This window comes from Danio rerio, chromosome 15 (genome assembly GCF_049306965.1).
Source record: "Danio rerio strain Tuebingen ecotype United States chromosome 15, GRCz12tu, whole genome shotgun sequence".
Classification (NCBI taxonomy): domain Eukaryota; kingdom Metazoa; phylum Chordata; class Actinopteri; order Cypriniformes; family Danionidae; genus Danio; species Danio rerio.
The window spans coordinates 37,590,965-37,615,497 of record NC_133190.1 but is presented as its reverse complement, the minus strand read 5'-3'; the positions used below and the strand labels follow the sequence as shown (position 1 = coordinate 37,615,497).

The following is a 24,533-nucleotide window of genomic DNA, read 5'->3' as shown; positions in this document are numbered from 1 at the left end:
CATTGAATAAACTAAAAAGTATATGCAAAATGTTTTTATAATGTTCGTGTATTTGACTATATATTTTTTGTAGTAAATACTAAAATTATTTATAACAAATATTTATAAGAACCATTGACATTTCAAGGGTTTATCAGTACAATCCTATAGAGAGAGGATGTCTATAAATATATTTACCTTCAGATAGATTTATTAAATAAAGTCACAATGGTGTCCAGTGATTTCTAACATAAGTAATGATCACAAACTACACTCATCGAGATATTTGAGGCTTTATTGTCAATTACACCCCTGAGTCCTTGAGAAAGAACCTTTAATATTTCCGACATAAAAGAAAAGCTCCAACAAAACTCTGAGAACCCACACAAACTTATCTTTGAATGTAATTTATGAGGTATGCAGCAGGTTGTGGGGAATCCAGCATACCCAAATAAAATAAGATTAAAACAGTCTGTAAATCCTTCTATTGTGAAAAGAAAAAAAACAAAGGCCTACAGTATAGAACAAAAACAGCACATTGCAGATGGGGCCGAATAACTGCATATCCAAAACAAATCAACAAGAAAACATTTAGAAATACAAGACAACCATGAGATAACAGAGAAAAAAGACAAGTGAAACAATAAGAGAAAAGCAGCGTTCCACATATTTAGCGGTCATAAATAATAAAAACGATTTATTCATTTAATAATATTTAAATGCTGTAAAGATTCTGAGCTATGGAAAAATTATTATTAGCCTAAATAAAGCAAGTTTGAATATGATAAAGTCTAAATATTTCAGTATTGCAAGCGCAATCTGGAAGTGTGGGTAGTAATCAGAACATTTTATTGCTGCGCTCAATCTAAATGACTAAAGAACCCGTCGGAAATTCATATGAACTAAAAGAAGACATCATAATACACCCCCAACCTCCTCAAACGTTGAGCAATTGGTCAAAACATGAAAGTCATTATTCATAAATTTGGTGTCTAAACCTCCTCAATTAAACTAGAGAATTCCCGTCAGTTTAACTAATAGATACAATAATCTGCTCAGAAACGGAACCAGAGCTGCAGATCTTCATTTCTGTTAGTTTAGTGCAGCACATTGTAAGACTTTATCATGAAAATAGTGCCATTTGCTAGAGAATATATTCATTTAATTAGTTATGAAGTTCAGTGTATGACTAAACTCACAGTGTGTGTTCAATCACATGCTCATAGTGTGTGTTTGAGGGCTGTTTTGGGTCCCAGTTTACTGGAGATGTTTTGTTGTAGCTCCGTCAACACACCGTCCCGCTCTTCTAGCTCCAGAAGAACTTGCTATGAAGGGCAAGGCCAAAAACAGTCACAGATTGTATAACAACCAGCCATATTAAAAAGCTTAAATAATAATATTATTACTATTATAGGTAGAAGACTGACCTCTATGAGTTGATCCCTCTTCTGTAGATTGTCTCTGAGTTTTCCTTCCTCGAACGCTCTCTCCTTATTTTCCTTCTTCCATCCCAGTTCGGCCTCCTTCCTCTCCTTGGCTTTCTCTCTCAGCTCTTTGAGTGTGTTTTTGAGTTGCTCTGACAGGGCAGTGATGGCTTGTTTGTGATTTTCTCTTTGCTCCTGAAAGAGTGTGGATGCATAGTGATAAACAATGAGGAAACGGACTTTAAATGTGTACACTGATTCAGATTCATGGGGCATACTTCAGAAAGTTTATCATCTTTGGTCTTAACCATATTTTTTGTTGCTATTTCAGCGCAGAATTTTGTACAAATAATCTGGGGATTTTACCTTTAAAAAATAAAAATAAAACTAAAATTTTGACTTGGTTACTAAAAACTTAATGAATAAAAAATTATATATATATATATATATATATATATATATATATATATATATATATATATATATATATATATATRTGTGTGTGTGTGTGTGTGTGTGTGTGTGTGTGTGTGTGTGTATATATATATATATATATATATATATATATATATATATATATATATATATATATATATATATATATATATATGTATCTATATCTCATCACGCATCTGGTGAAACTGTATTCATATCGCAATATATACCACAGAAAAACAAAATATCGCAATGTCAGTTTTTTCCAATATCGTGTAGACCTGGGGTCCGTTCTTCGTATGTGGATTACTCAGTTAGCTGGATTTGGATATTGACGATTTGACATGATCCAGGATCGTTTCGTTCTTCAAAGCTGATCCGAGAGTTGTTGTCATAGCAACAGTTCTGCTAGGTCAAACCTGATCGGGAGCAGGTTCAAATCATATAAACAGGATTAGATCGGCTCAGTTCAAGCAAAGATAATACAGAAAGTATGTACCGAATTCTGATATTTTCTTACAGCAGTAGTTATATACACTTGGGAAAATGGTACATATTTTTAACTATATATAAAGTTATAGTCATTAATAAAATAAATAAAGTTATACAGATTAATAAAACTTAAGCAATCTGCACCCTCGAAATGAAAGTAAAAAGACTGCCACCTGGTGGTGCAAAGAGGAAAACTTATTGATATGAACTTTTTTGATCGCTTTAGTACAAATAGTGTATAAAATGCACAATATGTGACTTTTTTTTTAAAGCAATAATACATTTATACAGTCATAAACATGTTTTGATAGTTAATATGCCAGTGATTTGATGCTTTACAAAAGTTGCAGACGCCTTTACCAATATGAAAATGCTTTTGTAAACAACCAGTTATTTTTTTACACCAATTAAAAATGGCTACTATAATAAAGAAAATCTTCTCTAAATATTGAACTAAATACACTGATTTGCATTGAAATACATGATGAATACTCTTGACACATGAAAGTGTAAAGCCTGCAGCTCACAGCAAATGTTGAAGGTTATTGCGTGTCATATTTAACAAACCGTTTACTGCTAATTTGATGTAATTTTGCTCACATGGATAATTGAATATTAATCAGATGATGTCATTACGCTACTGTGCCGTCAGCCAATCGTTGCATTGCTGATCATGATTTCGAGGATCTATAGATCTGTCCTTCACAACACATGCAGCGATCTCAGATCAGTTTATCCAGACATTCTAATCTGATTCGCGAACTTGTTTGAAGAACCAAATTAGCGAGAGATCAGTTATCAAGATTAAAAGATCCAGGATCTGCCAAATCATCTTAGATCATTTAAGCGAGGTACGAAGAATGGACCCCTAGTCTGTGTTTATATTGAAAACATTTACATTTTTGTAACAAGAAAGTTTGAGTCTCACAAAAAAGTGTTTCATTTGTTTAAATGTTGTGTTTTATTAAATAAAAAGGTAATAATTAATAAATGATAATTAATAATTAATCACTATATAAAAGGGTACAGTTTTAGCTTAAACTTTAGCAAAAACTAATTTTGTTTAATCACCAGTTTTCAATATTGGATAGGGCAATGTCTGTATGCACCACAAGGTGGTGCCACTGCTTTTCTGTTTTTTCTGTTAAGATTTTACAGATGTCTGTTCAGCAGTTACCAGTATGAGGCTTTCAGCCTTGGTCAAGGCAGAGGACAGTCTTGAGATCTCCTGCAACATGGTGGTGCTGAGCTCTTCTCTATCTTTGAAACTTTCAACCAACAGAACATCTTTCTCTCGCAGCTGATTGACCAGTCCAGTCTCTGCTCCTCCCCCTTCCAATCCCCGTCCAATCAGAGAGTCTGAGAGAGCCTAAGGGGAAAATGTTGACGGTTGACTGCTGGAATTACACATTAACTAAATCAGCTGCACTTTGCAATGACAATCAATCCCGACTTCCAGAGGGAGATAACAGCATGTCTACCTGCACGTCTCTGCGTGAACTCTCAAGCGCCTCCTTTAACTGGGAAATGTAGTCTTTGTTGTCCTGCACCAGTGCAGTCAGGGCTGAATCTCGCTCTTTCCACACTTCCCATTCTTTCATCATCTCCTGTTGAGCTCGATCTCTTTCCGCAAGCTCCACACGCTGGTGCTATTTGAAGACACAAAACATTGATTTTCTTATCAAGCAGAGTTTAAACCAGTGAACAGCCATTTGCACAATCTCTGTTGTTTGTGCTCTACCATTTGCATCGCTATCATTTGTACTGCTCTAGTTGTCCTGTAGCAGCATCTAAAAATCTGCTACATTTAATGGCTTCATTTTGAAGTTTCCTTTAAATTGGCCCCAAATGCATTTCCCCCTCATGTTAAAAAAGAAAATAATAATAATAATAATAATAATAAACTGGATATTCTGGACTGTGAAGAACACATTCAGATTCACTGCGTTCTGATGATGGCAGGATGTTTTTAAAGAAAATTCTGGATTACACATTGAAAGGGTTAGTTCAACCAAAAATGAACATTCTGTCTTAATTACTCATCTTCATGTTGATCGAATCCCAAGACCTTAGTTTTTCTTCAGAACACAAATGAAGATACTTTAGATGAAATCAGAGAGCTCTCTCATCCTACATAACGACAAGGTTCGAGACATTTAAAGTCCAAAAAAGGAAGCAGAAACATTGTAAAAACATTTCCAGTGGTTCAACTGTAATCATATGAAGCTTCAAGAACACTTTTGATTCCTTTTCTGGGCTTTATATGTCTTGGGAACCTTGCTTTATATGGAGGATCCTAGAACTCTTGGATTTGATCTAAAGTATTTTCATTTGTGTTGTGATGATGAATAAAGGTCTCCGGGGACTTTATCGACGTGAGGGTGAGTGATAAATAACAAAACATTCACTTTTGGGTGCTTGCACAAATGGACCAAAGGAACATATTTAGTTTGCAGATCTTTGTTCTGTTTTCAGACCGTTTAAGAGGCCTTTCACATATTATGCATTTTGCGTGCACTAGTTTATCATTTCAAATGGAGATGTGTGGCGTTAACATTGGTGGAGGAGGTGATGCACCTCACTCTTTTAGGCTGCATTTACACTGCTTGGTTCACATGACTCAATTAAATTTTTTCTCTCATGTGGCACATATCAGATTTGGCCCATGTGCATATAAGCAGAAAATTTTTTTTTAACATAGCCTCAGATTTACGCAAATCAGATTCAGGCCTGGAAATTCATCCGATATGAATTGGATCTGGGTTATTATTAAAAACTGTAGCGAATGACGTCAGCTCTGCTGAAGTCTGTTCTGAAATGAAAGCGTCAGAGTCCCAAACCTTAAATCCCATACACGAGGACTAAAAAAGCTTTTATATTGTCATACAGCACAAGTTTTTAAGCATTTTAAAGAGAGAGAGAGAGAGAGAGAAACATCTCTCAACACCACATATCCAATATAAAACTGTGGCATACGTCACATGCATAAATCACACCATTTACACATTACATTAAGGAGCCTACTGGTTAAAAAATGCCAAGACTAAAAAAAGATGGCAAAATGAGAACTTTTCTGTCATAAACGATAGTAAAAAAACTGTAAAAATGTAACCCTGTGAACACATTAAAAACAGGAATGGAGAAAAGGGAGCTCTTTTATTATCAGCTGTCAGTCACCACCTGCTTCTTTTTTTCCTGGTCATAGCGCCTTTGCAGTGTACAGTGTAAATGCAGACAAATTGTATACAAGTTACTTTTATAAGACAATGCAAGCAGGTCATCAGAAAAAAAAAAAAAAACTATATATATATATATATATATATATATATATATATATATATATATATATATATATATATATATATATATGTGTGTGTGCGTGTGTGTGTATATATTATATATTATATATATATATATATATATATATATATATATATATATATATATTATATATATATATATATATATATATATATTATATATATATATATATATATATATATATATATATATATATATATATATATTTATATTTATATATATATATATATATATATATATATAAATATAAATAAAATTTAATTTTTTTTATTGGATAGTCACAAAATCTGAATTGACCATCAAGATTCGCAGTGTAAATGCACCCTTAGATGCAGTATGTTAATGTTCCCTTAATCCAGTTGTAATATCACTTCAAAACAAACAAGTGTACAAGACTCCAGTATGAATGTTACTAGATTATTTGTTCGCAATGCTCTCTGTTCAGAGAGCTTGTGTTTGCATCTTTCACATTTACCCTCCTCCTACTACATGCATTCATCAGTGGACAGGGCCAAAGAACCAATAGTGTCAAAGCAGGTACTGATCACTTTCTGTCAGTTACATCATACTGACAAAACCTCTGAAATTAGCCATTTTGGCAGCCTGCCTCCTATACATGGTGCTTTTGATTTAACCCTTTAACGTGCATTACTTGCGAAAAAAAAAATTGCCACACATCTTAGATTGAATTATATACTGACACAATTCTGATAAATATTATGACAACCTATAATAAGGATATCCGATGGATAAAAGGTCAACCAGGTAGTTATGATGCCTGCTAAAGGTTAAAGAGAAAGTTTTGAGTTCTGAGATGTTTAGGGTATATTTACAGAGCCATGTCAAAGTGCCTTAAAAACCAGAGCAGATAAACGAAGCTAATTTTTTAAACTACATGCGAAATTAAAAACACAGCGCTTGGAGAGCTCTCTTTGTTGTATAAGGTGACAGCGATGCCTCGTTTACTTTCCCATGTACAATACTCCTGTTTAACAGCAGCAACCACAAACCAAATGTTTAAGTAAACAAATGTGTGTACTGTTGAATAAGAGCAGTGTTTGTTTGACTCACGTTAATAACATCCTGGTTACACTGGAGCACAGTGTTGAGTGTAATAAAGTCCCGGTCTCGCTCTCTGCCGGCGTCCTTAATGGCCTGCAGTTGTTTTTCCAGAGCTTTCTCTCTCTCGCTCGCCTCAGACAGCTGAGCCTCCAAAACCGTCTGATTTAAAAACACAGAAATGAAGGATAATGTGCATGTGCATTCATAATTGCCAGAACTAAACAAACACAAAAGCTCTTTAGTACTCAAATGAATGATCCCACATAGAGAGCGACCCAGCCAAAAGTCACAGTGACTGGGTGTGTTAGCCAGAGCTACACTGTATGCTCGGTTTGTGTACTTTTGCTACACTTCTATTATCATGTGTACACCGGACATAACTCTATAGAGGCTGTCTACACTGACTGGACGTGTCAAAAGCACTCATTTGGAAATAATCTGTCCTTTGTGTCAGCACTTCATAAACAGAATGAGGCATCAGTTTACTGTTGGAGATTTGTCACTCATGTCAGGCCATATCAATCACTACAGTTTTATTATTATAATTTTTTTTTTTAAAAGGGATAGATCAGCCCAAATAAAAATTGTCACTATTCACTCACAAAACTAAAAGGTTTGGAACCACTTTTTAATCTGCTGAACCTAAAAGATATTTTGAAGAAAGCTGGAAACTTGTAAACATTGACTATAAAACAAGTACTATAGACCATTTTGAGGGATGTAAACAATAACAATGGTCCTAATGTAAGTCCTGTATTGCACTTTTTAATTTCCATATTGTCTAGGAATCCTAAAAGGTTCACATATTGATAAATAATGTTATGACGGCTGTTTTAACATTAAGATCTAATTAAATCGCCTCTTGTTACGGTTACGAAATAGTTTGACAACAAGCAAGAAATTTTAATTGGCCAGACATCGCCACATCGAAATGGTTTATAGAAGTCAATAGTTACTGGTTTCCAATCTTCTTTAGAAAATCTTTGTTCAACAGATGAAAAACTTAAACATGTTTGTGACAAGTGAAAGGTGAGTAAATGATGACAATTTTTCAGTTTTGGGTGAACTACCCCTTTAAGTAGTGTTAGGATTATATATACACTGTGTATAAGGTCAAAGCAAACAACCAGAAATATTATAGAAATGCTTGAAATGATGGCTCATTATTTGACTGAAATAAAAATAATTCTGCTATTTTAAAACGCTCGGTAATAAAATGTAAATGTTTTTGAATATATTACTGAAAGGTTTTTTAATTATAATAAATAATAATTTTAATAAATTAATAAAGTGCTAGGCGACGCAGTGGGTGGCACGTTCGCCTCACAGCAAGAAGGTCGCTGGGTCGATCCTCGGCTCAGTTGGCGTTTCTGTGTGGAGTTTGCGTGTTCTCCCAGCGTTCACGTGGGTTTCCTCTGGGTGCTCCGGTTTCCCCCCCACAGTCCAAAGACATTCAGAACATTGGTTCATTCCTCTGTGGTGACCCCAGATTAATAAAAGGACTAAGCCGACAAGAAAATGAATGAATGAATGAATGAATAAAGTGCTATCTATTCAGGGTTATATTCATTTTTAGAGAACGCAGTATCAGACCTTAATAGAATAGAGTTTTGAATTTATTTCCATATAGGCTTTAATGGCTAATTCATTATAAAAAACTGATCAAAATAAAAGCTTATAAATAACCCTTTCTGTAACACTTTATAATAACAACACACTATGGATCATCTGTTAAGCATTAGCAAATAGTGAATTCATTATCTGTTAAGCATTAATTCTATATTAATAGATGTTAGTAAGCAGTTTATAATTGCAGATACAAATGCTCTGTTCTTGACTTATTCCAACATTTATAAATGTGCTTAATGATTGTATTTTCATACTTTGTAACTGATTAATTTTTCATTACTAAATTAAGGATTGCATTATTTACAAACCATTTGTATTTAAGAGTAGTTGGAGGTTTTTAAGATCATCGAGAATGTGTTAGTAAACGATTAATAAACTATTCAAATCAACATTCATATTGTTTTATTCAGTCATTTACTAATACTAATGCTTTATTAACTTAACTTCATCCAGTTTTGTGACCTAATCCAAAGTGAGGGCTATTTATACTTTATAAATCCCTTAAAAATTACAATTAAAGGCTCAGTATCAAATGAATAATACAAATTTGCAATCGTGTGTAAAAAGTAAAATTACTGTCAAGTTTAATCATTGCTGAATAACAGGAGTATCAAAATATAACACAATTGATACAACAACAAAAATAGAATAATTTAACAATATGATGCAACATTTCAATGTTATACAGCAAAGTTCAAACTGTACAGTAATTTTATTTTAGATGAGGCTGGAAAGATTTATTTTTCATTTAATACAGTTTTATTTGTGTATCTTCAAATGAATAAAGTTATTTATTTTCTTTTTCCCCCTGTTTAGAATATAACTGAGCCTTTAATTGTCATTCATAAGTGATTTATAAAAGCATAAATACTCCTCACTTTAGATTAGGTCACACAACTGGATGAAGTAGAGTTAAAAAACATTTCTTAACATACCAATTAACTATTATTATATGCCTGAACAATAAGATATATTAAGGTTTGTTTGAGTTGTTTATTAATCATTTACTAACTTATTCAGAATAATATTTGAACACAAGCAACTTCTCTCAAATAACTGATTTGTAAGTTATGCAATACTTTATTAACTAATGAAAAAAATAATTGAAGCATAAGAAAACAATCATTAAGCACATTATAAATGTGCTTATAAGTCAAGAACAAAGCAATTGTATCTGTAATTATAAACTGCTTACTAACGTCTATTAATATAGAATTAATGCTTAACAGATAATGAATTTACTATTTGCTAATGCTAAATAAATGATTCAAAGTGTAGTTATTATAAAGTGTTACCTGCTTTTCTATGATGCATAGGTTTATCAAAATAAATAACAATAAACATAACAGAAAATAAGATAATCTAACGGTTTAAGTTTTTTTATTTTATTTCTTAAATCTAAATTTTTTGAAGGATTCAGATTTTAAAATAATTCCTTGAAAGACTCTTCAGATAAAAACGGTGTCTTATAACATTAAAATTAGGGCACTGCAAAAGGATTTGTTTTTATTTAGTATGTTATTGTCCTTAATAATATATTTTGTTTTATTCTAAAATGTACTTAAACATACACATAACGAATCCAGTAAACCCAAAAATTTAAGTTGCCTCTTAATTGTTATATAAATCGGACATTTTTCCAAACAGTAAGTCTCCAAAGGTTCATAAATACATTTTTGCTCTTTTATACATTGTGACACTTGCTCTAAAAGCACTAATTCAAGAGGCAGAATAATGAAGTGCACATGAGCCAATGATCTTGTTTTTCTTGACTAATAGCACCAAATAAACATGAACGAACATCAAAACGCATGTTGAAAGATATAGAACAACCTAAAGAAATGTAACAATGCTTGAGAAATCACCATATCAGTGTTTCAATAGTAAGCACATTAGACTCAGTAGTGATTCAAACAAATTGCAAGCAATGGGTTTGACACTGCATTTACAGTCCCTCAATTTTCATTACAGTGCATCGCTATTACTATCTATTATTTATTATAGAGTCACAATGAAAATTGGCTCTTCACTTCTAAATAATGGCATAATTGTAGAATTAGTACTTAGTCATTCCTCACCTCACGTTCTGAGCGTGTATCAGTCACTGCACCGGCCAGTTTCTGGATGAGTCTGTCAGTGTCCTTTGATTCCAGCCCTTTCTCAGCACACAGCTTCTGGATCAAAGTCACGCATTCCTGAAGAGTGGACGGCACACATTCATGACGATCACGTTTATCCTGAAACCATAATGAGTTCATGAATTCACTACTCACCTGGATTACGCTCTCTCGGCTGTGCAGTGATTGGCTGAGACTCTCGATGAGGTCATTCTTATTCTTCAGAATGGTCTGTGCAGCAAAAAATCAGATCGGATGGGTATTAGTTGCACAAACAGGCATTATTCCCAGCAAAATGACTCCATGTCATGCCTGAGGGACACTACATGGCATTGTGATCTCTTATGACTGCATTCTGCTAGCGTTACATAACTGCTATCAGCTCACTCTAGAAAACAACCATTCAATTGCAAGCTCATACCCAGCATGCAATAGTGCTATGAAATTACAGCTCTCTGTAAATCTTAAAATCAAGGATTATTATTTTGTATCTGGACGCATTGGTCACACTTAAAGTTCCAGTGAAGTGCTTTGAAATGTGCACTCTCTATTCAGTGTTTGATGTAATCTCAACTGAAACATGAAGAGAGGACGGGACATGGAGAAGCTCCTCCCCTTTAAAAAAAAACAGCCAATAGAATTTAATTTTATCACAGCTCTGCCTTTGAGAGTGCTAGAGCTCAAGCACATTAAATGAAAAGCAAATGAGAAGCATCTTAAAGGGGGTGGGACATGGCACATACTAGAGATCATTTGATTGGTCAGCTTTATGAGAAACTAATGTATGAGGTGACATGTTTTTAATCAGTCCTATCTTAAACACAAATTTGTCACTGATTTGGAGCACACCAGCTCATAGATATCCTTAAAGTGAACAATACTCTTACTAGCATCTAATTTCACGGGAATTAGGTCATTTCTTTATATAACACTTCAAATTTGTTGTCAAATGATGCTTTAGGTTTTTTTTTTTTTAACAGAACTGTCCGTTTTGAAGAGGTTTTTTGAGTTTTGCAAAAAAATGTCAGTGCAAAGCTGAACAACATACTCTGATCATGATCGTTATAAATATATTTTTTACTCCCCTTTGGCTACCACAGAGCATGTATTTTATACTAGAATATTTTTGCATTCATAACCTGAATTACAGTGTCATTCTAACAACACTGTAATAGGCTTCATCATATAGTGAGTGCTTTTTGACTCATTTTTGTTAGCTTTTTGGCAAAGTGAGTGACAATGTATGCTCCCACATTGTTAAAACAGTTATGATTTTATAATAGAAGATATATATGGCACACTTATAGTTTTTGACGTAACTCTTTAAAATAAATGTACTTTGTTCAAATCTTTTATCGACTGCAGGGCTGGACGGTTTGGTCTCAATTAATTGGTCTTGATTAATTGAATATTTTAACTTGATTACTATTAACGATTATTTTTATTTTTTTTGCCCTCATTAGTTCACTGACAGGTTTTGTACAGCAAATATGTTCACAAAGCTGCACACAGTAAAATATATAAATCTGTTGCATCATATCTGTTAATACTGAATGCTTATTTACTCACTTTCAGGCCATCCGAGAGGTGACTTTTTCTCAAGTAGATTAAAGAAGATTTAAAGCTCCATGGTCATGTGTAAAATGTAAATTTGCAGCTACCATGACTTGTACATCTTTACACATGAAGGTGGCAGAAACAACCAAAACAGGGTTTTAACAGTAATGCCACAATAGAACTATTTCTGGTATATTATTAAGAGTGTAAAGTAAAAACAAAATAATTTGCCTTGATTTATTTGTTTGTTTGTTTTTTTCTTAAAAAAAATGCCTTAAATCACTTTGGAAATGTTTAGTATTAAAGAATTATTTGATGAAATTAAAAAAAAAAAATCTCTATTTACATATCAAAGGTCAGCTCCAAAATATTAATTTGTCATTTTAAAACTTTGTACTTTCCTAACATCCTTCAAAACACTTGCTTTTACCATTCTGTATTCAAGGGGTTGCTAACAATTTAACTATGCAGGTTAAATAGCATGTTACCTATGCTTATATACAATAACTTTAGCATTATGTTAATTAACTAGTAACTAATAGTTTTGAAAAGTTAAAGTTATGCTAAATGATAACCTAACTTTCCTGATTTTCATTGTAATGTAAAGCTGCTTTGAAACAATAATTATTGTATTGAGCACTATACAAATAAACTTGAATTGAATATTACAAGTGAGAGATTTTTTATTTGACTTGATTTTAAAATAATTAAAAGAAAACACACTATCTACTATCTATGATCATTTATTGAACATCAATGTTGAACAACTGAAATTAAGACACATTGTCTAAAACCCACAGTCAATTTATTTTAGTAAGTGAAAATAAATACCTTGCACTTTTGAACACAAATTTTAATGATTTTCATTTTAAAAGTAGAAAATAGCAGCATCTCTTCTAAATAAAATTACTCTTGTATTTCCTGTAAATAATATTTTAAACATTGCATTTCTTGCATCTTCTACAATCTAATATTTTATTGTAAATAATTAACGTAATGGAAAATATGCCGTCTCAAGGCTTCTCAACCATCGTCACTGTAGTGCAAAGTAAATAGCGTAAAATATGTGACTCCATACACGGTAGGGAAGTCATTTAATAATAATAATAATAATAATAATAATAATAATAATGATGATAATAATAATAATAATGATAATAATAATAATAATGATAATAATAATAATAATAATAATAAACCTAAAAAAAAAGAGATCTATTATAGGTTCTTAATGTTGATTTCAATTACCTTTCAATTAATTGGCCAGCCCTAATCTAATGCCTTGAAATGTTTATAGCAGTTGTCTTAACTGTTTAAATACTTGTCTGGGTTGACACATGAATTCATTATTAATCTATTTGACAGAAAGCATCATACATTTAATACATTACAATGACCAATAGGGAGAAAAGCACATCGAAATACAGCAGCTGAAAAGCCCAAGTGTATCTGTCTGCAGACTGCAAGACAGCGATGTAATATGAAAGGTGTAACTTGTAGTAAGTTAGAGGACTAACTTGCAGTTATCGAGATCCCATTGAACCATGCAAGATGTCACATCGAGATGTGGTTGGTAAGATGGCAGACATACTTTCCAGAAAACATTCTCACCAAAGGTTTTTATGAGTTTTCTCCAAATTTATCCACAACCAATTCATTTGATATATTATTATATTCATTCATTTAGCAACTCCGCTCACTAATGACTTAGTCCGCTTTGTCACGACAGTTAGCATACTCCGTGTCGTCCCCAGTGGTTGCAAATAAAAGTACAATGATGAGTGTGTCAAGTTTAAAAGCCTCAGCAACATGAAGCTATACGTTAATAACTGTGATGTTTGGGTTTAGGTTTAGGAAAGGTGTAGACGTTAATAACGGTGATGGTTGGTGTTAGGTTTGGGGTAGTAGAAGACGTTAATAACGGTGATAGTTGGGTTTAGGTGTGGAGTAGGTATAGACGTTTATAACTGATGGGTACAGCACCATCTTGCTGAGAACATAGTTTTGACATTTGGACATTCTCCATAGCTTCAAGTTACGCCTCTACTACAAGTTCTGTTTCCAAGTTCTGTTCCCCTTCGTATTATGCCCCCGTCTTGCAGTCCGCAGACAGATTCTCGAAAAGCCTGTTATGAAAGAAATTCCACCTACACCCTAGGGCAATCTCCTCTGGTCTGGGAAGATTCCTGGAGGAGGTGTGTGCAAGTTTGTGTGTGTGTGTGTGTGTGTGTGTGTGTGTGTGTGTGTGTGTGTGTGCGTGTACACCTCTCTATCTTTTTAAAATTATCCACACACCTCTATGCCCTATACGAGACATCATCTGCAAAAGTCAACAAAAAGCTAAGGAGAGGGTGTGCCACAGATGGGCTTTGCTAGTCTGTGAATGCACACACACGTTAATTTTAAACACCCATCCAATTTAATAATTATCATTTCTTACTCACCGCTTGCGGAGACTTCAACTGCTTGGCAGAAGCATCGGTTGTTGTTTTGTTGGCATCTCTGAGCTGTGCCTCAAGAGTTCTGATGCGAGCCTGAGCCTGAACAAGTTGTTCTCGCAATTGCTTCACAGCAACGTGCACCCTATTAGAGGACGACTAAAAAGAGTGATCAAATTAGCAATGTTTTTAAAAAGAACACTTTTTTTTTCTTTTTTTTTTTTTGAAATTGGCTCATTTTTAAGTCACCTAGAGTAAACCATTTTTGAATCTATTCAGCCAATCTTTCTGTCTGACAGGAGCACTGTTAGCTTAGCTTAACATGAGTGAATTGATTAAGACTGGTAGCATCTCTAAAATTGTAATTTTGATATATACAAAGCTTGACACTTCTGTAGTTATATTGTGTACTAAGACCAACGAAAAATAAAGGTTGCTATTCTGTAGGCAGATATGTATTTATGAACTATACCCTCGTTCCAATGTAAAAATCAAGGAACTTTGCTGCTGTAATCACATTTAAGCACACTCATATATGTCATCTAATTTAAAATCATCATTACTTTGACAATGTGTGATCTTACATTGTTACACACTTTGCAAAGTGCTCAAATAAATGATTCAAAAAGCACTCACTACATGATGAAGCCCATTAAAATGTAGTTAAGATGTCCCTATAATTCAAGCTATTTAAAAAAAACACATTAGAGCCAAGTTATATCACACAACCAAAAGTAACATTACCCCAAATATTAGCACGAGGGAAATCATAAATGTACCATGGATGAAGCAGGTGCAATGAAATTATGCAACGCTTTAAAAAAGTCCTCAGTTAGGTAATCAAGTAACAGTGCTATGTAAAATTGTTGCGCCTGCTGCAGCCATGGTACGGCGGCAAAGTTCCTTGATTATTATGCCAGACTAAGAGTATAGTTCCTATTCTTATTGCCCTAGAAAATAACCTTAAATAGCCAATAGTTTTAGTTCATAATCTAAATTATAGAAGAGTCAAGCTTTAAATAGGAAAATTATTAAAACTCATTTTTGAGTGAGATGCTAATGGTCTAATCTAATTCAATGATCTATGCTAAGCTAAGCTAAAAGTGCTCCTGTCAAACCCAAAGATTAATTGAATGGATTCAACTACAGTTGTCACAATACTAGAATTCTGCACCAATCGATAATGAAATTTAAAAATCATTCATTTCTCGCTTAAATTTGAGCGCTGTTGAGCATGTTCTTAAACACAGCTGATTTGCCATTGTGTTCAAAAGATTTGACTGCGATTGGCTGTAAAGGTCATCAGTTCATGGAACTCATTACTGTTTACGCAGTGTAACTACAGATACAGGGACACTGGAGCATTTTAAAGTCACGTCAATCAGCTGGTTTGTCTATAAGCTTAAATGTGAGCCGCTGATAAATTGGGGCTCTAAAATCAGCAGTGTTTGAGAACGTGCTCAACATTGCTTAAATTTTAGCGGGAAATGGATGTTTTTAAAATTCCAGTATCAATTGGTACCGAATTCCAGTATCGTCACTACCATAAATTCAACAATAGTAAAACTCAACTGTTTAACTCTAGGCAAGTTGTAAAACGAGCCTACTTCCAAATAATAAGTGCAGCGTTAAAAAAGCTAAGGCTAAATTAATCCAACAGCTCTTACTTCTCTTTGCAGTGGCACAAAGTCATCTTTTAGCTCAGTCAGGATGTCGTCATTCTCTTCTTCAAACTCATTCTCAGTCCCATTTTCCCCCTCTCCAAAATTCAGGACCCTCACTAACCCCGTTTTCGACCCCACTTCATCTTTTCCGTTCACAACGTCTCCTCTGTTCAACACAGGAATGCGACTTCCAGCTGGTGACTGGACTGGCTTTCCTTCCATCCCCCTCAACTTTTTGAAAACAGCGTCAATAATGGCAAAATTATCCTCTGGCCAATCGAACGGATCAGCGCCGTCGAGAGAGTCCAGTGATTGGATGGAGGCAGTGCGAGATCGCAAAGAATGACAGGAGCCGGACAGTGAGGCGGGGCTTGACCTGACAGATGGCACCCTCGACCAATGAAGAGGCATGCTGCAGGATTTCTCTCTGGAAAGGCCCAGTGTCGCGAAGGCTTGTTCAGGCAAGTGACGTGGAATGCCACAAACAGACTCATAGTCTGAGTCGGACACTCTCAAGGAGTCACAACCCTCACACTTCTTTCCTTTTTGACAGCGTTTTCCTGTTCTCCTGTAATAGGGACACGCCTCAGCTTTCTCGGACCACCATTCATACTCTGAAAGGGCCATGTTGTCTTTGAGCATTTCTCTGTATCCTTCTCCTGCAGAATCTTTCCTGTCATTTTCATCCTCACTGGAGCTCCCTTTGCTCCTGAAAGGTGATGGGTTGCGTTGATCGTACATACTTCGTACCCATCGCCTAATCTTATCCCTTTCCTGAGTGAGTTTCTGGAGTCTCTCACTTGACAGCATTCGCACTCTGGAGATGACGGTGTCGAATTTGAAGACTCGTTCCAGAACGGACACACATTTGCCACATAAAAACTCCCCGTGGCCATCTGCACGTGGTACAGGCTGATCCAAAATGTGTGTCAGCACACAAAGCAAGTCGATTCCTTTCGTAGGGGTTAGCAGGCCACGAGATTGTGATAGCGAATGGGATGAGCTGAGAGAGAGAGTACTACCTAGAAATAAGAAAACAACAAGTCATTAATGTGCAACTTTTTAAACCAAATTCTCTTTGACGAACATGAAAAGCACAGTAATTAAAAAAATTGTGCAGCAATATGTTTTTTTTTATTTTTTTTTATTTGATTTTAAAACTTAAAATGTTCTTTCCCCATGAGTATGGAACACAAATGGCCCATTTCCAATGAGTGGTACAGTATGCTACAGTTCAGTAAGATTTTATGGCAGTTTCCACTGTCAAAAGGTAACAAAAGCAAACAGTACCATTTTTTGGGTACCCTTTTGAAAGTGTACCTAGCACAACAAAAGGGTACCAAAAGGCGTAGCAAGACGTGCAGCTGAACGCTATTGGTTTACAGAGATACGCAACTAGCTCATGTACAAGCCAGGAGAATGAAAACAAAAGAAGCACCATTTTTAAATACACAGACATTACACCATAATAATATATACATATAACAACCAGCCATGGTTAACCCGAGCGTAAACAAACCTTGTCGTTGGCTTAATGAACAGACACACAGCCAAAAAAATGAGCGGAATCTACCCCGTATCCCTTGTTGTTTACAAGGAAGTCTAAAGCTTGTGCGTTTCACTTTATATATTTAAAATAATAAACTTCCTGAGCTGATAATTATGGCAGGTGCTTGATTAGTGAAGTGCTTTTGACATCCAATCTTTTCAAAAACAGACAAACTCGAGACTGACATGTTAAAAAAAACAGAGCAAATGATTGTTTCAGCAACTTAAAACATAAACCAACTGTCATGTGTCAACTATTATCATCACCTTTTGGACTGGGGGCAATTTCATTAAAGTGGTTTCGAAAAGCGGGGATTAAAGTCAAAAGCCTGACTTCAATGAGCCGAATTAAACGTTGTTAAATCGTTAAGTGAATTTAAATGGCATCCAATTCTGGCAGGTGCATGTTAACATTACTTTGATTAAGCTTAAACTTAAGACTTAGCCTTAACTTAAGAAAGTTAGCCTGCCTCAGACCAGGCTAGTTTTCCAGCTTAAGTTGCCAGGGTAACTAAGTTTGAACTATCGTAAATTTGATTTATAAACCCGAATCCGCCATTATTAAACCTGACTTACCAAAATAAGCCTGGCTTTTTCTGTAAGCTTGGTTTATGGAATAGCCCCCTGGTTTGAACATGGAATGAATTTTGGCAGTGGAAACGCAAGCCTGATAAAGGTGACCCGTACCGTACCTTGCCACTTAGTAGAAACGGGCCAAAAGTGATCCTGAAATTGCAAGTGAACCACACTTTTCCACCACTTAAGAACTGCAGATTGATAACCAAATTATTGCAGTGTGTACGTGGTCTTTAATAGCATTTCAAAATGTGTAGAATAAAAGCAGTTGATAGAAGTGTGCTTTGCTGTACGCAGACCACTTACAGTACATGCTGACTAGACCAGATCGGCAAGGAATGGGATGCTTAAGCAAACAGAACAATCAGCCCAATAGTGGAAAACAGCTGTTGGTAACCTTGACTTGACTTTTGGCCAAAGTAATCGTATAGTGAGCCAAAACTAAAACAATACAATGCAAAACATATACCTTGTTTGATGCTTGTTTAGAAAAGTGCTTTGCAGTAAATACTGTTGAAGCAATTCAGTTCATGAAGTTAATAAAGCAGGAAGGTTGCAGTATTTTGATATGTAGCTTATTTATTTCTAAGAAACATTGTGTGGACATGTTCTTGTTTGCGTTTTTTAGCAAGATCTGGCAACACAAAGTAAACACATATCTAATGTCTTGTGATGCCGTACAATTTTCAAGACAGCAACCATGTGTTTACTTCAAACATTATATATATTTTTTATTTCTCTTTAAAAATAAGCAAATACACTTAATCGGTCAAGGATATAAATAAAGTTTGTAAAACAAAAACATACTGTAAAATCTATCCATATACTATTCTGCTTAAGAGCCAGCTTTAAAATTTTAAATTGAAGCTCACCACATTTGTAATACTTTTAATATCCACAAGCAGTTTATGCCATAGCATTGCCCCAGAATATTTCAAAGACCAACAACCAGAAGTGGTTTAAAAACGACAATGTAAAATCCATAGGACTAGTTTTAGTTCTATAACAATGTTGCTGGTTTACCCTTGATAAAAGGGTATTTAAATAAGAGGGCGCTTTATTATTAATAATGTTAGATACCATTTTAATTTGAATGTCTTCCAATCTACTTTCTATAGTAGGGGTGACCCAAAATTTTTCCTATGATGGGCCAAAAACCAAACTTGGCTGAAAGTAAATATAGTTGCCATGGGTAATATCCTAAATTATTTAATAATATTTAATGAATGACTAGAAAACATTGCTTTATATTAACTAACAGTATAACAGTAAAAACTTATTACAGTAAAAACAATCGAATATAATTTCTAACAGAATTACACTAGTTTTTCCCTTGATTTGCTTGCCGATGTTCTCTGTATAGTCCTCTATGCGTGAAAGTATTTACATTTTTTTAAAAGCAGATTGATTTACAACATTTATTTAAAACATTTAATATCAGTTTTTTTTTTTTTTTAGCTAAAAAGGTTACGCCAAATGAGAAATGACAATCTCTTTGTTAAAAGCAATCGCCCCTCTCCATCATTCTCACTCTCCCAGATGGGATGGTGGGCCAAATCAAAGGTTACAGGGGCAACTTTGGCCTGTGGGCCCTACTTTAAGCATCTCTGTTCTATAGGAAGCCAATCAAGACTCTTGAAATGGAAACTCTTAACAAGTGTGAAACGGCCAACCCCTAGAACTAACCGTATCAATTTATTCCATGATTTTTGGAATTTGCTCAGCCACCCATGAGACAAATCAGACATCTAGGAGATGCATGCATATTCAAAATGACAGGAAACTAAGCATGACACGTAGTTTCCTGTCATTTTGAATATGCATGCATCTCCCGGATGTCTGATTTGTCTCATGTGTGGCTGAATTTTGGCTACCTGAAGTTTCACTATCTACATTTTTGTTTATTGGTTGTTACTGTAAAAAGAACTGCAGATTGACAACCAAATTACTGCAGTTTGTACATGGTCTTTCATAGCATTTTTAGAATAGTTTTAAAGCAAATATAAGTTGATAGAAGCATGCTTTGCTGTTCTTACCCCATGGGCTGCTTTGTGCAGATCTGGGCAAGCTTGCCTTGCTGGAAAAGTCTGTCGGCGTCTGAGTTTGTGCCCCCTTTCTGTTCTGATTTGCATACAACCATCGCCGCTGATTACCCTGCAGGTCACTCCCACAGATGCGGCATCCTTCAATTTTACCTCGTGTAGACATCATAAATACAGCAGCTGAGCTGTAATAAGGATAAATATTAAAAATATTAAAAGTGTCAATGTTTTATAACTTACTTTAACTCTCTTAAGGTATTGCCTTCCATTTAATAGATGCACTCTCCTGAGTCCCTCCCTTTTAATTTATTTCGTATAGATTTAATTTTTTTGTTTTATCTAATACCATTTTATACCGTTTAATTGTAAATATTTACTTTCAACATTGACAATGTATCTGAATATTTGATTGTGATATTTGGTTGTAATTCTCTGTACACTTAATACTCATTTCCATTTTTCTTTTCCTCTTTTATTATTATCATCATCATTATTATTATTACTATTATTAATATTTCACTTTTTTATTATATATATTTTTGTTATTATTTTTTTATTCTCTTTTGTAAAAAAAAAAGAAAAGAAAAAGATAATATGTAACTATCTGTACTGATGTAATGTTTGTTTTTTCACAATAAACAATTTACACATAAAACTAAAAAAAAAAATATATATATTAATATAAATAATTAGGGCTGCGCGATATTGGAAAAATCTAACATTGCAATTTTTTTTTTAATTATGCGATAAATTTTGGGATATGAATATAATTTCACCAGATAACTTGAATATCGCTATTTGAAAATTATTTATAAATGTTAGATCATTTAGGATGATTCTGCTGCAAAATCTAAAAAACAATCTATACAATTTTTGGGGGTCTCTAGCACATTTTGTTGTTGTCTGTGCTATTTGCAGTGCATTTCTGTATTTGCATGTGTTGTGAGTATTTTCATGCACTTGTTTAGCCAAAGAATGATGAATTAATGTTTACTATTGGCATCTTTATCAAATCTTTAAACTTTTTGTCATCCTCTGATGCGTTTTCGTTGTGGCTTGTGCTATTTGCAGTGCATTTTTTTGTATTTGCATGAGTTGTATTTCACGCATAACTATCTATAAATACAAATCAAGAAAAAAAAACAATTGAAATAGTGTTATATCGTTTCCTTGGTCTAACAGAATTCAAGTATAATACAAATATCAAGTATCATACAAATAACTCAATAAACTTAATCATATTTAAGGTCACAATTGCTACAATTTCTAACATCTGAATACTTTATCATTAAATAAATCATTATACAAACACAGGCATCAAAAACACATGCAAATGGTAAATTCTAATACAAACTCCACATTGCGTATATCCTGCGATATGACTTTTGCGAACGATTCAATTCAGTTCACCTTTATTTCTAAAGCGCTTTTACAATGTAGATTATGTCAAAGCAGCTTCACATAGAATTTTATAGTAAATTAAAACAGTGTCAGTCCAGTTTTCAGAGTTTAAGTTCAGTTTAGCTCAGTTGAGTGTGGTTTAATATTCAATACTGAGAGTCTAAACACTTTAGAGCAATCCATCAGCAGCTCTACAGGTCCCGAACTGTGCAAGCCAGTGGCGACAGCAGAAAGGAAAAAACTTTACCAATTAAAAAAAACCTAGAGAATGATTACATTGAAATATCGATGCTGAACCGATATATTGTGCAGCCCTAACATTAACGATAATAATAAAGAATAAAATGGTTTAAAAAGTCAAGTGGAAAGAAAATAATAAAACTTTCATCAAAAGGTTAAATGTAGAGTTTCTAGTACAATACATTTCCACTTTACACACCTGAGTTAATATTTCCAGCAGTTGTATTGCTTGCTTGGTAGTTCAATGTTGTCCTTTGGCTGGGGTGGATCCAGAGAATAACAGCTCACTCTGCCCCACTGACAGTCTCTGTGTTTACATGGGCTGGACACATCGACCTTGTGCCCTAAACACACACACACACACACACACACACACACACACACACACACACACACACACACACACACAATTATAAATTGGATTGTTTACTCTAAATGATGGATTACTTCTTTTTAGATAACTGATATATTTCATTCAAGACTTTAAGTGCACAGTCCACCCACAAATACTCACATCATCATTTTTCCAAACCTGTACGACTTGCTGTTTTACCTGCCACACAAAACGAAATGTCAAGCACGATATTGAGTGACAGACAGTAAATATCTACTGTCCGGAGTACATTTTCCCTCATACTAATGGAGTATACTAGACTATTAGAGCTGCTTTTGAAAAAAAAGGTAAAACATTAAAGTTTGTAAGTGGAAAACATGCAGAATTTTAATCTTTAAGCTGTTTCTTTAAATCAAATCAATGAAAGACTGGCGCGAGCGCCTAACACAGCTAAATAAATTATGTAAATAAAGTGACGCGTTGGCAGGACACTTTGAACACGATGAATAATCTAAGCAACTCGCTGTTTTTCTCCTCGGTTTGTTCATTTAATATGACTTGTCAGTCCTGTATCACACAGCCTAAAAACTTCCGAGGAAAATCCACGCGAAGTTGACTTTTGACTTTCGAAATGTCAAAATGACACCGCAGAGGACAAAACATGATCCCATAGACTAAACAACTTTACAAAACAGCCGTGCACTGACCTGATAAGTATGAGAGAGAGGAAAATATCACATTTCCAGCGCAAACGCAGAGATAAAGTCGCTTTCTGCAGCTCAGGAAGTGTTTCCACGGTCTCGAGCACGAGCTCTCGCGCGTACAAACCAGAGTGGCAGCCGCCGCGCGCCGCTCTACCTTGCTGACGTCATCATAAATACCTGTTTCAGCATGCAGCTGCGTGGCGCGCTCCAGCTGTTTGCACAATCACGCGCATGCACCGCAGCATTAGGTAGCCTATTACACTACCTCTACAGACGAGGAGTTATCCAATGTATACGAGTAGATATTTGCGTCGTATATATAGGAATATGAAGAATAATGCGCATAGTTTGTGTATTTGCAGTAAAAAACAATACTCAAGTGTCATGCAAGTAATCATTTTAATATTGACACAGATTTTACTTTAGACTTCTGTTAAAAGTTAATTCCTGTGTTGTTTTTTTAATCAACAGTTCTCCAGTATTCAGTGTTTCTTTATCTTTCAAAACTCCTCCAAATGATTTAGTTCTCACTTGTTAATTATTACTGGTACACAGGTTTTGTTGCTTTGTGGAAGTTGTCCTTTGTTTTTAACTCTCTGAATGCAAAGGAACTGTATAGGTTGAGATTTATTTTTAAGCAATATCAAATGATTTACCATCTCTTTAAATTAATGCATTCTTGTAAATAATAAAGTTAAAACTCATTAAAAAATATAGAAATAATAATAATAACACACTTTTTAATAGTAGTGAAGCGTGGTTGTCTTCTGTAATTAAATTCCTCAATTTACCCACACAATTATTTTCAACATTGATATCAATAACAGGCCCGTAGCCAGGGGGAGTTCAGGTGGTTCTAAAGTGCTTCCCCTGGCATTTACAAATCCAGAATTTGCCCCCTGTATGAGTTAATTTGTCCCATTTTTGACAGTATGCCATTTTAAATGAAACATAACCGATAGAAGACGGCTTTGTGAAACACCAAAACATAATTTTGAGATGTTGAGTCATTTGTGCCACGTTGCTAAAAACACTGGGACACATATATTTGGCTAACAAGTGAAAATTGTTTGTTTTTGAGTTGTTTAGAGCAAATTTGTTCTTCTGAAAATGTTGGAGCTGCATCACAGCGATTAGATCCTTGTGTAAATTCCAGCATTGGATATCTGTGCTGGCCAGTATAGTGACGCCATTGAGTTTTCAGCACATCTGTTTAATGGGAAAGAAAGAATTTTCCATTGAAATGGATGCAATTCCTAAAGGTGTAATAATGCTTTTTAGAGGCTATGGTGGAGTTTCCTCTGTGCCATTGCACCCCTTGGAAACTTCAGTGGGAAATTTATTTTTTATTTTTTTATCACAACCTTTCTTATGTAATTACAAAATCAGGTCTCTCTTTCAAAAGGAAATTGTAACACCCCATATGTGAAGTTTTTTTGGATGGAAACATGACCAGATTCAATGGAAAAAAGTGTGGTCTTTGTCTGTAAATTATAAAAAAAAAAAGGGGGGGGGGGGGGGGTTGGACAGTTTTCGTTCATATAATTATTAATCTCCTGTTTCTAAATGG

General features: G+C 34.5%; 1 protein-coding gene across 1 annotated transcript; it reads right to left on the bottom strand.

The window, feature by feature from the left end:
- Positions 1–256: 256 nt before the first annotated feature.
- Positions 257–23,110, bottom strand: si:ch73-95l15.5. The gene is made up of 13 exons (XM_688904.10): positions 22,967–23,110; positions 22,440–22,478; positions 22,125–22,269; positions 20,279–20,469; positions 16,122–17,140; positions 14,461–14,613; positions 10,616–10,690; positions 10,421–10,537; positions 6,723–6,872; positions 3,812–3,979; positions 3,508–3,699; positions 1,407–1,598; positions 257–1,304 (listed from the first exon to the last, which is right to left on the bottom strand). The coding sequence occupies exons 4-13, from the start codon at positions 20,451–20,453 to the stop codon at positions 1,200–1,202; spliced, it is 2,346 nt and encodes a 781-aa protein (XP_693996.4). The 5' UTR covers positions 20,454–20,469; positions 22,125–22,269; positions 22,440–22,478; positions 22,967–23,110; the 3' UTR covers positions 257–1,199.
- Between the last annotated feature and the right edge of the window lie 1,423 nt (positions 23,111–24,533).

Bases quoted from the DNA above. Each gene is read 5' to 3' on its own strand.
- si:ch73-95l15.5 (XM_688904.10), bottom strand. From the start codon at position 20,453: ATGATGTCTACACGAGGTAAAATTGAAGGATGCCGCATCTGTGGGAGT. The intron at 6,873-10,420 runs GTGAGGAATGAC...TTTTTAAATCAG, and splicing joins ATACACGCTCAGAACGTGAG to ACGGTTTTGGAGGCTCAGCT. The intron at 1,599-3,507 runs GTAACTGCTGAA...ACACTCTTTCAG, and splicing joins AGGCTGAAAGCCTCATACTG to GAGCAAAGAGAAAATCACAA.